At 44.0% G+C, this 15,499-nt stretch overlaps 1 protein-coding gene across 5 annotated transcripts in view; it reads left to right on the top strand.

Annotated features, from left to right (window-relative positions):
• Window positions 1-15,499, top strand: part of VPS13D (vacuolar protein sorting 13 homolog D) — a 266,859-nt gene that overhangs the window by 209,656 nt on the left and 41,704 nt on the right. For all 5 annotated transcript variants that reach the window (XM_018060322.1, XM_018060321.1, XM_018060319.1 and 2 more), the window contains one exon: window positions 340-535. In XM_018060322.1, coding sequence (XP_017915811.1) covers window positions 340-535 — 196 coding nt within the window. The remainder of the gene's footprint in view (window positions 1-339; window positions 536-15,499) is intronic.

Below are 15,499 nucleotides of genomic sequence, written 5' to 3'. Positions count from 1 at the left end.
TGATTTAATCCTCTGTCTGCATCCTTTCCTGATTGCCCATAAGCTATTCAAGCTTTGGAATTAAAAAGTAGTCACTGGTAACCTCTTCGCTTTCCTTTGATTTTTCAAAACTGAAACACGCTGTCCTTCTCACTGACGTGTGATGCATGTTCTCTGACTCAACTCCGAGGGCGCACCTGCTGCCTCCCCATCTTGATGGGCCTCCCTGTTGCCTGTCAGGAGGTTGGCATGATGCCCATATGTCTGCCTCGCCAGGTGCATGAAATTGAGGGGTTTGCCTTTAAATGCTTTTGCTTTTGTCCTTGGCCAGGTTACCACAGCCCTTGTCTCTTTTGCTAGGTATCATTGGTGGACTGACCAGTGTTATAACCTCAACCGTGGAAGGTGTGAAAACAGAAGGGGGTGTCAGCGGTTTCATATCTGGCCTTGGGAAAGGGCTTGTTGGCACTGTCACCAAGCCCGTGGCAGGCGCCCTGGATTTTGCATCAGAAACAGCCCAGGCGGTGAGAGACACAGCCACCCTTAGTGGCCCCAGGTCAGTGGTCATGGTGGGGGAGTGGCTTTTGCAATTTTCCAGCCCCAATCTGCTGCCTCTCCTGAGCCATACTGATATGTTTGATCGTACACTTTCTGCCTTAATGAAATGATTTTTTAAAAACTGAATATACATAACTAAAATTTCTGACCTGCCTAATACAAATACATGAAAATGAAGTGTAAACATCTGGCATAGTTTTCTATATATCTGTATCTATTTATACCCACATATACTGGATGTGTATGTGTGTGATTTATTTTTATTTTTATTTTTTTATTAGACTAATCAGAAACACAGGGGCATCCTTACACACATCCCCTGTTCACCAAACTGAGTAGACCCCTCCAAACACCCGTTAAGAAAACTCTCAGGCCACAGGCTGTGTCTTGCTCCAAGGCCCTGTGGTGTGGTTGGAGAATCCAACGGTTGCAGTTCACCACATGGAGTCTGTCCCTTCTTAGTTCTCCCTCCATTTGAAAGTGACAGCCAGTCCCCCAACCTTACAGACAAACTCCCCAAGGAAGCTGGCAGTTCTTCTGTGGGATGCCGTCTTGCCTTGATACCAGCTGAGACAGGAAATCAGTGACAGCCCACACAGCTCCGTATCCCATAGACTCCAACTACTTTAACTTTGCTATTCATGTTAGTGGCCGATTCTAGCCTCCCTTGTCCAGAGTGACTAATTGGGGATCTTATCAACAAAGGGTGTAATCAATGTTATAGTTCCCAGCCAAGCTGGACTCCACTTAAGCCCAGAAGATTTCGCTGCTGCCTGGTTAATAGATATCCCCTGAGTGAGTTAGTAGGCCCTTAGAACGCCCAGGGCCTGGGCCATGTCCACACCCTGTCGCTCCCTCAAATAGGATTTGAAGTGAAATCGTCCCCAATTAAAATGAATCCATTTTCTGTCACCAGGAAGCCTTACTGATGACACATTACTGCACTAGGGGAAATGCTTCAGATTGTAGACGCTGACCACGTCATGTGTTCAGCCAGAATGTCTTCCATCTGGAAGCAGCTGCTTCTTAAAAAAAGGGTCTGTGAGGTTAGTGAGGTTACATTCTATTCTCAGACACAAAGTTGAAACAATCCTTGAGTATATCTCAAAGCATGTAGGAAGCTGGGGAAGGGGGAAGGAGGGAGGCTTCAGAAGGATTTCCAGTTAGTTTCTCCATGTCTGCCTGAAGCCCAAAAAGTCTCTGTCCAGTACTTTGTTAGGACAGTAAGACCCAATGAAGCCCAAGTAAAGTGGAAGGCCCTGAATAATTCCGGAAGACCCATTCTTATCCTTAAAATCCTAGAGTGGTCAAGGGACAGAGTGATTTGTTTCCGAAAGAGTCCAAGGTATATGTGTTAAATTTAGAAACATTATTTTGTGTTGTGAACTCTCATGATGTTGACCAGAAAGAAATCACTTGCATTTTATACAGTGTCAGTTTGGAAAGCTTGATGAAGTTTCACATTCGTTTTAGGAGCTCAAGAAAGACACAAAATGCTTGCTGCAGAAAGGTGGTGTTGTCATTTTTACCAGTTGTCTAGCTTTATTGCAGAAGGTTCTATTTACTGAAGCGACTTAGCAGCAGCAGCAGCAGCGTGTATCTATCACTCATTCATTTTTTGATGAGTAAATATTGATTGCAAATTGCCTGAAAACTGGAGGGTGGGAATATAGCAGAACGCAAGGCTGAGCCTAGTCTCAGAGGACTTACAGTCAAGCAGGGTAGCAAACATAAAACAAATAATCATAGGAGTAATTATTTGCTAAAGTTGTGATAAATGACACAGGAAATTTACAGAGTGCCGTGGGACTGTATAATTAGAGGAGGCAAGGAGTCAAAAGAGGTTTGCTCATGTGTGGTCAGTGGGGTCAAGAAAGGCATATCTAGGGTGTGGAGAAAAGGGAACCCTCTTACACTGTTGGTGGGAATGCAAACTAGTACAGCCACTATGGAGAACAGTGTGGAGATTCCTTAAAAAATTGCAAATAGAACTGCCTTATGACCTAGCAATCCCACTGCTGGGCATACGCACTGAGGAAACCAGAATTGAAAGAGACATGTGTACCCCAATGTTCATCGCAGCACTGTTTATAATAGCCAGGACATGGAAGCAACCTAGATGTCCATCAGCAGATGAATGGATAAGAAAGCTGTGGTACATATACACAATGGAGTATTACTCAGCCATTAAAAAGAATACATTTGAATCAGTTCTAATGAGGTGGATGAAACTGGAGCCGATTATATAGAGTGAAGTAAGCCAGAAAGAAAAACACAACACATATATATGGAATTTAGAAAAATGGTAATGATGACCCTGTATGCGAGACAGCAGAAGAGACACAGATGTATAGAACGGACTTTTGGACTCTGTGGAAGAGGGAGAGGGTGGGATGATTTAGGAGAATGGCATTGAAACATGTATACTATCACATAAGAAATGAATCGCCAGTCTATGTTCGATACAGGATACAGGATGCTTGGGGCTGGTGCACGGAGATGATCCAGAGAGATGATATGGGGTGGGAGGTGAGAGGAGGGTTTAGGATTGGGAACTCATGTACACCCATGGCAGATTCATGTCAATGTATGGCAAAACCAATACAGTATTGTAAAGCAAAATAAAGTAAATATAAAAATTAAGAAAATAAATAAAATAAAAAAAAAGAAAGGCATATCTAGGGAAGTGATACTTGAGATGAAGCCTGACATAAAAGTGTGACCTGGCCAGGTAAAGAGAAAGAATAGTCACCTCCCAGGTAATAGGGGACAGGGAACCTGTGCACTTTGCCTCAAAGCAGATAGCAGTTGGCCAGTCTAATTGAATTGCCCGGAACAGCTATCTTCTAGTCACACTCCTCCTAGAAACCAAAGCTCTAGTGATAAGTGAGGAGCAGCCAGGTAGCCATGGGCCCTTGGGCATGGAAGTTCAGAGGGAACATTGAGCTGCTGCCTTTCTTCTCTGTCCTGGAGGAGCCAGTAGTGGGAGAATCATGGCCATAGTACCATGCTCTAGACCCATGCTAACTCAGGGCCTCAGAGAAACTTGGCCCTCCACCCTTCATTGCACTGAAAGTCATTACAGACTCTTCTGGAACTCTGGAACCCATTTCCCTTGGTCCATTTGTCTAGATCGAACCACATGGCTATTAATGAGCCATGTGTTAGAGAGAAAAGATCCCTTAACCTGGAAAACAATAGCACTGGGTCCCAACCCCCTTCCTTACCAGTTTGGGCCCTTGATCAAGCCTCCAAGCCCCCTTGAAGCCTCAGTTTTTTCCTCTCTGAAGTGGGGATAAATATACCTATTTATTCTCTCTCAGAGGTTTGAAACCCAACCAGAGTTATTTTAATGTGGATGTTATAAAGAACTATAAAATGCTGAGTGATACTATTTTTGAAGTCACATTAAAGGAGCAGAGAGGTTTTTGCAGGTGGAGAAACGTTTGAGTGCCTCAAGGGTTTGTTCTGATGACACTGTGATCTCTTAGGAACGTACTAGTTCTCCCAAGGGATAAATCACCCTGATTTCTTGGAAGTGAGTTGTAACCATCTCCAACCATCCCAGTTGATTGAACAGGATCCAGGGGTGTTACTCAGGGTTTTTCCCCACTGTTTAGACAACAGGGACTAACAAACGATTTGAAGGGATTAGAAGTGAGATTCTGACCGAGAGCTGACCTGAGCCCAGGGACCGAGCCAGCAGTAGAACCCAGGAGTCCAGGCGCTCTGCCTCTGAGTCTGCTCTTGGAATGAGACTTTCTGCTTCCTTTGTAATATTTCATCCAAGGGAAGGCTTAGATCTTAGCATCTATGTTTTAACCGACCCAAATTTCAAGCAGATGATAGCAAAGTAAGCCATAAAACTGTGAAAGAATATTCCTTCCAGTAATCCATCTGAAAAGTGGCCTTACAGGAAATATTGGCTCCTTTCTGTGTTTATTTGAACATGATTTTATTTATAGGGAACCCCCTCCCCCCAACTTGAGTTCCTTGAGATTAAAATACTTCCAAGTTCCTCTCCCTGTTGGCATGTGCAGGCGTTCCAAGAAGGCAGCCACCTACCTTTTCCCTGAAATTTCCATGCAGTCTCACAGTTCTCAGGAAGGCAGGTGGGGGTGGGGGAGAGGGGAGGGCGGAGGACGGCAGAGCCTCTGGCCTCAGCATGAATGCCGTGGGCCAGTATCCCCTGCTGCATTTGTTAACTGCACAAGTATGTGTGGTTTGGAACTGAAGAAGAAAGCCTCTTCCAGGGCCACGTTCTGCTGGCTCAGGTTGCATCTTCTCGTCTCCGTGTGTTGAGCCACATTTGTCCATTCCCAAGTAAAGTTTACGAAAATGGCACTGAGGCAGCCACACTTGCAATGCCACTGAAGCCATGTGGACAAGTCTGCCACCCTTCAGGTGGTGGTGGTTTAGTCGCTAAGTCGTGTGTAGCCCATCAGGCTCCTCTGTCTGTGGGGTTCTCCAGGCAAGAATACTGGAGTGGGTTGCCATTTCCTTCTCCAGGATCTTCCCAACCCCAGAATCGAACCCGGTCTCCTGCATTGCAGACAGATTCTTTACCGACTGAGCTACGAAGGAACACTTCATGGGACCAGGCCAAAGCCGAGGCACGTCCAGTTCTCTGCGTGTGGGGTGGAGTTTGCTGGTAGCATTTAAAAGGTACTTGCAGTAGAAAACCTCAGAGACCCAGCAGCAGCCAAAAAAAGAAAAGAAAACCAACACAGAAAAGAAAGGAGGGTCTGACCTTGAGCTATTTATTTACTTGTTTATTTCTCTGAATACTGAATGTTGTACACATGGGGTCACAGGACATTTCGAGAAAGCAGCAACTGGAGGTGTGTTAAACTGAGCCCCTGAGTTTTCCTCCAAACTATTTCTTCACCTTTTCTGTCAAGACCCAGAACCGGGGGGTAGAGGTGGGAGTTGGCAGAACTTAAAATATTCAAACTAATTTAGCAAAGCTCAGGAGTGCTGGCGCTTATCTCATTACTTGTCAGATAAGGAAGAAGGGGGAATCGGAAGGATAATGATAGATCTGCATTTAAGGATCTCGCCATCAGGACCCTGATAACGTTCTGGAATCCTGGGATCCTCATACTGTGCACATAGATGCAAATTCCAGTTGCTCAGAGAGTTTTTTGAGTAACCTTTCAGTTGATTTCACAGGAAAGATTCATGGTGGACTTATTTGACTTCTTCAAGTGAAAACACTCCCAAGATACCACCTAAAATTCGTTAAAGATACTTTACGTGAATGGCTTCTTAGATGTGAAATGGAAATGGAATTTTTTTTTTTTTTTTTCCAGGAAAAGCCCTTTCTGTTAGCATTTGCATCCTAACCCACAACTCTCCAGGATAAATGGGTTAAGACCCTCATGAGTCATCAGAGCCTGGATGCAGTCAGGGCAGGCAGATGAGAAGAAAGTCAGCAAAGGGGATTTAGGAAGTGCTTCTCCTGCTCTTCCAGTCCAGTCTGGTAACACTGCTCGTAATCGCTGTGCTCTGAATGCAGCCGTCTGCCCTTTGTGGTGTATTATACATAACACATCAGGCAGAATTGGCTTGCATTAAGCCTTTAGGAAACTTCCAAAGGTAAAAATCTAATAAAAATGTAAACGTTCATTAGTATATACCATGTGTGCATCCATGCATGCCCAGTCACTCAAGTCGTGTCTGACTCATTTGCGACCCCGTGGACTGTAGCCTGCCAGGCTCCTCTGTCCATGGGATTTTCCAAGCAAGAATACTGGAGCAGGTTGCCATTTCTTCCTCCAGGGGATCTTTCCGACCCAGGGATTGAACCCGCATCTCTTACGCATTGGCAGGCAAATTCTTTACTGCTGAGCCACTGCGGAAGCCCAGGATATACCAGTGCTCTCAGGTTTTTCCACCATGTTCCCTCTAAGGCAGAGGATGGTGGTCCTATGCCCCCTGAATCTGGAGGCAGAGCAAGTCCAGCACTTCCTGAAAAGTTTTTGTTTTATCTTAAAACTGTAAATGGAGTTTACAGTTTATCCCATGTTTGTTTTAAGTAAGGTAATATTTTTACATTGCTACCCAGTGAAATCAACTGTTCAGAAAGATACACCATGTCATCCTGTGGCTCCTGCCTCTTGCTCATTTAAGAAGTACAAGATACTCCTTCCAGATGAACTCTGCAGACCCATAAAGCCATGGTTATTGGCCCAGGTGAAAAGCAAGCACCTAGGACAGGTTTGACCCAAGGCTCTGTTTCTCATCTTTGGGCATATCTATCTATTGGCTTGGTAACCATCTGCTGGGGGCAGCCAGGGTGTTTGTTGACATGTCAGTTTTATCATGAGAAGAAATTCAATTTCGGTGAAACTGAAAAATTACTGTTGCATCTGGCTGAAAGGAAGGGACTGTTCATATCTCTCCGGTTTCCAAAAGTGGCCCCATGGCTCTAGGGGCACCCCTCTGTCTGTCTTCTGCTCACCCCTGACTATGAGGTGAGAACTCTGTATCCTTACTTCCTGATCTTGCCACACCAGCCCTTTCCCGAGAATGCTTGAACGTCGATTGATCCTTCTCTCAATCCTCCTGAGCATACCCAGCAGAAGAAACAACATTCAGAACTATGCTAATGACATGTGATGTCTCACTCGGGTCTGAAATTAAACTGATGAAATTACAGAATAAGATATTTTTAAGAAACATCTTAACATGCCTTATAAGTTAAAATTTCTCTCCCAGGAACACAAGCAGAGAACTCTTATTTTCTAAGTCAGACTTCTTCCCTCCTGCTGAACTCCAAATACTGTACTCCCCTTTCACTCAAAGGCTCCAGACGATCCATTCTCATTGTAACATAGCTTATGGAAAGCTCAAATCTGTTGATGGAAAAAAAAAGAAGTGTGTTCCTGCACACACATATTTGAGAAAAGCCTTTCCATTTATGAAATCCCATGACTCATTTTTATGCGAGATTATCTGTTAGGGGAAAAACCACTTTTTTGGTCATGGTACATTATTATCGTTTCTAGAAAGGAGAGTGTCTATTTTTTGCCATTTTTGGCTTGCAGAGATGACTGACTTCATGGAAACGGCACTATCCTGCTTCCAAAAGTAAAAATAAATTGAATTCAGGCACGTACGTCTTTGATATATAGTCCTGGTGTCTCAACCAGCAGGTCTTTGCTCAAAGAAAATAGAATGGAAAGTATGATTGCTTTCTAATTCTGGTTTCTTCCATTTAAAAATTAAATAGTCTGAGGCGTGTGCATGCACGCACACACAGACACACACACACATGCACACACAAGTCCTTATATATGTAGTCCCTTCCTTGTTCGGAGACTTGATTTTTAAAACTCTGGAATGACCCCCAGTCTTACATAAGATATGCATTTGAGGTTTTTGGTTTTAACTTCAAAAGAAGCAGAAGTGTATTTCTTCCTGAGAAAAATTTGTACTCCCTGTATTAGAAAAGAATTAAATGTCATTTAACTGTTGGTGGAATTCCTCTGCCAATGCATGAGGTTTATTTATTTTTAGATTTCGATGGCCATCTTCTGTCTTTCATGGTTTTCCCTTCCAGAATCATCCCTCTTAGCCCAGGATGAAATTGGAGTCTCCCTGAAAAAAAGGATCCAGGTTTGAGTTCATAGCCCCTGCTCCCAGAGAGCTTTAGTCAGTAGGATAATTCTGAAATAAATAGAGGCCATATGGGTTAGCAGAGAACTGAAGAGTATAGTACTGTTTTAGAAGTAAAGGCCTGCAGCCATTGGTGGAAGAAAAGGCAGCCTTGGGTTTTATTAACTCCAAGTTCCCTTACTCTGAGACCTTTTCCGAGTACTCTTTTTATCAGACTGCCTCTCAAAGACAGACTTGTGCTGAGTTTCTCACTAATTTGTCAAATGGCAGGGTGGGGAAGGAGGGAGAATGAGATTGAATTAGTGTAACATTTTAATCACAAAGAAAATTTTATTATATTTATTATATATGGGTGGGGCTTCCCCAGTGGCTCAGCGGTCAGCAATGCAGAATATGCAGGAGAAGCAGGCTGAATCCCTGAGTCAGGAAGATTCCTTGGAGGAGGAAATGGCAACCCACTCTGGTATTCTTCCCCAGAAAATCCTATGGACAGGGAAGCTTGGTGGGCTACAGTCTCTGAGGTCACAGAGTCAGACACTACTGAGGACTGAACATACACACACACATATGTATTATATATAACTCAAATCAGGTTAACAGTGTTGCTAACCTATATCCTTAGTGGATTTACTTTAATATGTAGAGAACATGGATTTCTAAGTAGCACATAATTTATACATATGGGTCCTTTTAGGACAGAGGTTCTCAAAATATAGTCTAAGGACCCCTGGGGGACCCCCCCAATACTTTCCAGGGGATCTGTAAGGTCAAACCTATTTTTGTATATTTACATATTCATATATAGATATACGGAGGGGAAACCAACTATTTTTATAATAACATTCTCTAATGAATGAACAGAGGAGTTTTCCAGAAGCTACACAACATGCGATATGGCAGCAGGTTAGCTGTGGAAGCAGATAAGAGAATGGCAGCTGTTTTCGATTAAGCAAGAGTTATAGAGATTTGCAGAAATATGAAACAGTGCCACTCTTTGCACCTTCTGTGACTTCATGAATATGTCACTGGCCAACAAATACCTCTACCTGGTTAATTTCTTTGACAAGCTATTTTGTTTGAAAATATGGTGATGATCCATCACCTGCTGATAAATAGTGCATATCGGTAACAATGGATTAATGTGGATTAAACTGTAGGAGCCACTGTAACGCGATGCTTCACTTTGGCTTCCTGCCAACAATTGTCAGTCCTCCTCGTTTGCTCCTGACTTTTACTGGGTTTCTTGAAGTAACAATTGGGAAGATTTTACCACATATCAGAAGGACCTCTCACAATAATTTACCTAATTTAGTTCTTCACCTTAACCTGCCATCCCAATAAATTCTAACTTCAGCAGCGTGGTAAAGTGCTCAGCAGAGGACTTCAAAGTGCAGGGTCCATCTTGTCAAAAGGCTACTCGGTTGTATGAGCAGTGTCCTGAGCTCATTCAGGAAATCGAGAGGGTATCTCTCTGTCAGAGTTTACTTGGCAAAACCTCAGTTTTCTGCCCGGGCAAAGTTGATGGAGCAGGATAAACCCACAATATTTGGATAAGTTCCTTTGAACTCCTTGCAGAGAGCAGTTTTTATGAGGCCGTTGTTCTCCGTTAACACCAGAGACAGCTCCTAGTAGATTTTCCCCAAACATACTTCAAACATAGATAATGGCAGGGGTGACCCAGGCTGTATCATAAAATCCTAGAGGCTGCTGAAAACTTCAAAGGGAAGTCCGCACAGAGCTTCACCTCTTGTTACAAGGAGGATGGATCAAGCTGGTGGGTTGGGGCTAGCTGAATGTAGTGTAACCTCACTGAGTACCTCCAGGATGGATAGAGGACAGGACTCGTCGGTCCTCTAGACTTGACTGAGCTACTGCGGCAGCACAGTTAGGGTAGTTAGACTGGCACCTGGCCACCTCCCAGGGCATCAGCATGTCAAATTAGCATGTGTGGGTACCTTCATGTCTTCTAGTGAAAAGATGTGAGCCTCAAAGAATTTCTGTGTTCTTGTTTGAACTGTTGAGGGGCCCTGTTAATTTAGTTAATGAACTTGTGATATTCTAACCTGATTGCTTTGAGAGCTCTCTGGTTCATGTGTAGGCGAACTGACAGTAAAAATTCATCAGGTGGTGAAGTACTGACCTCCTGCTATATTCCAGGCATATAATAGGTATTAAGTGCTGAGAATATTTAATACTGGAGGACAGACTGCCTTGAAGAATCTTCCAGATTCCTGAGAATCATCAAAGTGTCTGTGGGTTAATGTTCTTGAATTAGTCTTACATGTCCATTTAAGCAAGTTTCCTATAGCTTTCTTAAAGTACCCGTTTATTAGTGACTTGACTTGCTATTTGTTCTTGGAAACAAACTGCATTTGTGTGTCGGTAGTCTATATTTGGTGGCGTGTATTGGTGTATATTTGATAGTTACAGGCATTTTTTCCTCCACATTATTAGGTCACCACAACCCTTTCAAAATGAACTGTTATCATTTTACTAGTTGCTTACAATTGTATAATTATCTCTTAATTTTCCAATTGTTCTTTCCACCTTAGGCATATTTACTAAATATTCTTAAGTTTCTACAATTAATAAGAACAGTGTTTTTAAAAAATATAATTTTGACCTTAATGATCTCTTTATGACAATTTTTTTTAAGCTTTTCAAATTAAAGTTTGTTTTATCAGAGTAAATAGCATACCCACACTTTCAGAAATCAAAGATTTCTTCCTGTGGGAAATAAACCATCAGTCAGCTGCCCCATTTTTCCCCAACCCCTGATTCCTATTCCTTTAGAGGCAGCCACCTCCAATACTTTGGGCTGTATTTTCATTTTGGAGGTACTTAACCTCCATGTTTCTAAAGGAATAAAAATGAGAATAGTTGTATTTCTTGATATCATTTGACTTCTTATTGCTGTCTATACATGTCCCCCGCACCACCCCATCCCATTTTTCAGTATACTGTAGTTATATCATTTTCTGGTAAGTCAGTAATTCCACCTTTACATTGTTATTGTTCAGTCGCTAAGTCGTGTCCAACTCTTTGCAACCCCATGGACTGCAGCCTGCCAGGAGCTTGCTCCTATCTCCCGGAGCTTGCTCAAATTCATGTCCACTGAGTCAGTGATGCTACCTATATGTAAAGAATATTCCCAGTGAAGCCATGTAGGTTACTATGATTATGTTTCCAGTTTGGTTTGTGGTTTGTTTTTTTTTCTCCCTGGAGCCAATAATCACTTTTATTATTTTTGCTTAGTTTTATATAGACATATTCCCAGTTTATCCTCAAATTTTTATCTACTTTTGCCTTTTTCACTCTGAGGTTAGTAACTCCTTTTTAAGAGATTTTTCCTATCTGCCTATTACTAATACATCCATACACTCTCCTGTTGTTGTTCAGTCACTAAGTCATGTCTGACTCTTTGCAACCCCGTGGACTATAGCACGCCAGGCCTCCCTGTCCCCCACCATCTCCTGGATGCCTGAGTTCATGTCCATGGCATCGGCGGTGCCATCCAGCCATCTCATCCTCTGTCATCCCCTTCTCCTTCTGCCTTCAGTCTTTTCCAGCTTCAGGGTCTTTTTCAATGAGTTGGCTGTTTGCATCAGGTGGCCAAAGTATTGGAGCTTCAGCTTCAGCATTAGTCCTTGCATTGCAGTGAGTATTCAGGGTTGATTTCCTTTAAAATTCCTCCTGTCCATGTTTAAAAATGTACTTAGTAATTGATCAGTTACGTTTTTTCTCTGGAAAGCCTTCCCCTAGCTGCCTCTTGTTCCTGTCCTCCGTAGAGTGAAGGCCTTCATTCTCTCCTGGGTTTCTTTCTCCTGTTTGCTTGTTTTGTCCTTTTTCTTTCATGAATAGACAGTTCTCAGATGTTTGGTGATTCTTGACGAGGTGTTCTCCTATCTTGAGAGGAGGTGCTAGTCTGCAGATTGGGGGCTCTCTGTGTGGGGCCCGGGGCCTCATCGTGAAGCATCAGGTGGGGACCTGCTGGTGCCCATCTTCTGCTGAGGAGGAATGGGCTGGCTGCGGGTGGGAGAGCCCTGTGGTCTTACTGCTTCTTGTCCAGACTTCTACCCAACTTTCCTGTCTTCACCATCTCACAGACAGGCCTCCCTGTTCCTCCCTGATGCCCCAAGCACTCAGAGCTCCTCGGTGTACCCCCGTCTTTCTGAAATTCAGCGGTTAATACACTAATTAGCTCACTGCTTTGTGGCTGCTACTCCCTCGGTCTTACATCTCAGCACCACTTGTCCATCTGCTCTTCAGCTTCTAAAATGTTGTTGACACCTTCTCTTTATCCTCTTGGATCCTTGCCACTTGTATCCCTTTGCTTTCACTTTAAAGGGGTCTCTGGACTCAATCTGTCATAGTTAATCAGAAGCCCTATAATTTAGGTTTTTTTCACTGGTTCATTCATCTTTTCTTGATGTCTTTTCTCCTCCACATCCAGCTAGTAGCTCTGAATTAATATAGTTTTACTGAAACCCGTATACATTGTTTCTGCTAAAACAGTCTTTTTAAGTTTGGTGGTATCAATAAATAAAAATACTGCTAACATTTTTGAACCTTTCCTGTGGATGTTTACTACGTATTTTACATGTATTATCTCATTTAATCATCGTGACAGCTTTTGAACACCATCTGCTTAGGGCGGTCAGCAGCCTTTCTTTCCCAGAAAGATTTAGAATGCATCTGGAGAGAGACCGTTGGTAGTCCCAACCCCAGCTTTGTGTCTGGAACTGGCCTTTAATCTCTCATTCCATGTGTTGTAAAGAAACAGGTTGTGGAGGGCCCTTGTCAGATCCCGGGAACATGAGAGGAACAGCACACCCCGCAGTAGTGACACGGCCCTGTCACCACCCCTCACTGAACCGTAAAAGCTCTTCAGAGGGGCTGGCAGCTGGTGAGCGACTAGACTTAGATCCTGGGTGCTGATGGGTGTTTCGTAGTTTCCAAGGGAAGCTGCTGAAAGTTTTCTTATCTTGACACTCCAAGGGCAAGAGGTCTCTCTTCAAAGAGAAGCGCCTGTTTCAGAAAGAGACGTGGAAAGAACATAAAATCTCAGATCTTCCCCAGTCCTGGAGAAGACGTGGGAAGGAGTGCTGTGGTGGCCGGTGTGAGATGAAACTGAGCATCTGCAGGGATCAAGAAGGGGCTCCCAGAGCCCCGCCTGGTTCCCACGTCTGTACCACAAGGTCAGAGGGCAGCCCTGAACGTGAGTCATCTCACTGCTGCTGCTTAGCTGTGGCCCAGAGCAAGTTTCTCCCCCTCAGTATCTCTGGGGTGAGATTCCTCTGACTCACGGAATAGGACTGATAATGCCTGCCTCGGCGGGTGGTTATGTGCCTTAGATGACATAAGGTTTATAAAGCACTTAGCTGACTTGGGACGTGTATAATTAGGGCTCCAGAAATGGCATCTGAGTCTGTATATACCTCTCTGAATGTGGGATGCTAAGCATAAGTGAAGCGGGGGTTATATCTTCACCTCTTACTTGTTCCCTGTCCCTGAAAACTTGCCGACCACTTGCTATGGTGGTGAGACCAGAAAGTCATACACTGTGCTGGGTTTTTGTCTCTTCCCTTCTCTTTCTTCACACAAAATAGTTAAATCCAGGCCCACAAACCTGTGCTTGTCACACAGTTGGAATTCTGGGTGGATGAACTCACCTGGGCTCCCAGCCCTTGTGTACCAGAAACCCCACTGGAAAAGGTGTGCAGAGGCCACGAACTTGCTCTGAACCCGCCTGTGGAAGAGCAGGTGATCCCAAACTATTGTTAGTGTCTGCTGTAAATGATATGCCTCTGGGTTCGAGCAGAGTTCAGCCAAAAGCCCCACATGACATGGAAATCTGTCCTGGAGCCAGGTTTGTCGGGTAGAAGTTATGTAGCCAATGTCTCCAAACTTTGGCATCTGTTGTCTGCCAAGGGTAAGACAGCCGAGGATGATGGAGGGCTTACAGAAACGCGGACAGGGCATGCGACCCTGTGACAGCTGACACACTGTTTCAGGCCACTGTTGCTCATCCAGTTCTCCTGATAAACAGCTTTAAAAGCATTACGTGGTTTGGAAAGCATTCTTCAAAAACAGTTAAATTTTCCAGACGCATGCCAGTCCACTGTTTAGTATTGTTGGAGGGTTTTGAGTTGTAGAATCAGATCTCCCTTCAGTGGGGCTCTTGGAACTGTGACGGACTTATCTGTCTGACTCCGACTGCTGCCAGGGCAGTCTCACAACAGTGTTATCATGTTGGTCGAGTTCCCCCAGGTCTCTTTAGAAAAAATAAAAGTGCTCTTGGGTTCAGGACTAGAGTTTAAAAGGAAAGACTCTTTCATCTCTAGCTAGGCGTGATGGGCTTTTTAAAAAAATTATTGCTTTCATCATGGACCCCTTGGTTCATGGCTTCTGCATAATGAAAGTAGGAGATAACTTTGGATATTATAAAGCTTTGAGCCTTTGAGAAACTAGCTTTCTCCAGAGTATAAAGGTTCATTTCATAATTCATTTCAAAACTCATCTTCCCGGTGGCCCAGTTTCCAGAAATTTAGCTCCTTTAGGAAATTCTGGGTGTCACTTGCAGGGGAAGTGGCTCACAGGGGAATGGACAGTGCCAGGATTAGGCAATGCATACGGATCTTGAGCTGACATTGACCATGCTGTTGTTCACTCAGTCGTGTCTGACTCTTTGCAACCCCATGGGCTGTTGCAGGCTCCTCTGTCCGTGGGATTCTCCAGGCAAGAATACTGGAGTGGGTTGCCATTCCCTTCTCCAGAGGATCTTCCCAACCCAGGGATTGAACCTGGGTCTCCTGCATTGTAGGCAGATTCTTTACCATCTGAGCCACCAGGGAAGTCAAAGTCTAATATACCACAGGGTGGTTGTTTTTTATTTTTAAGTTCAGTGAAAAGATTCATAAGATCTTATTCTTATTCCAAAAATGCAATAGTAGAGCTGACAGAATGGCCTTGAACATTATTCTGATTTATTGTGTTGAAGTGACAGCAACTCACATTCTTTTACTACGTCAGTGTAGGATCAGTTCTTCCTTGATTCACGTCTCTGTGATCAAAATAATGGATCTGGATGTTCCCTTTGGGCGTTGGAGGCAGCGTGCCCTCTTGAAAGAGAACAGGACTGCGAAGCGTGAGACCAGAACGCCGACTGCAGTCCTGACGCTGCTTTGCTTGGTGGCCGCGTGCTGCTTTTCATCCCCTTCTCAGGTCGGTCCTCCCACTTCCGAGGGAGTGAGCATCAGCCCTGCCCTGGTCACATCTGCACAGCTGAGGGGTAATGCCCTGGAAGAATGACACAGAGGGGCCTCCCTTAGTGCCAGAAGCT

The sequence above is a fragment of the Capra hircus genome, chromosome 16 (genome assembly GCF_001704415.2).
Source record: "Capra hircus breed San Clemente chromosome 16, ASM170441v1, whole genome shotgun sequence".
Taxonomy (NCBI): Eukaryota; Metazoa; Chordata; class Mammalia; order Artiodactyla; family Bovidae; genus Capra; species Capra hircus.
The sequence above is the reverse complement of the archived record's forward strand: the minus strand, read 5'-3'. Positions and strand labels throughout refer to the sequence as shown.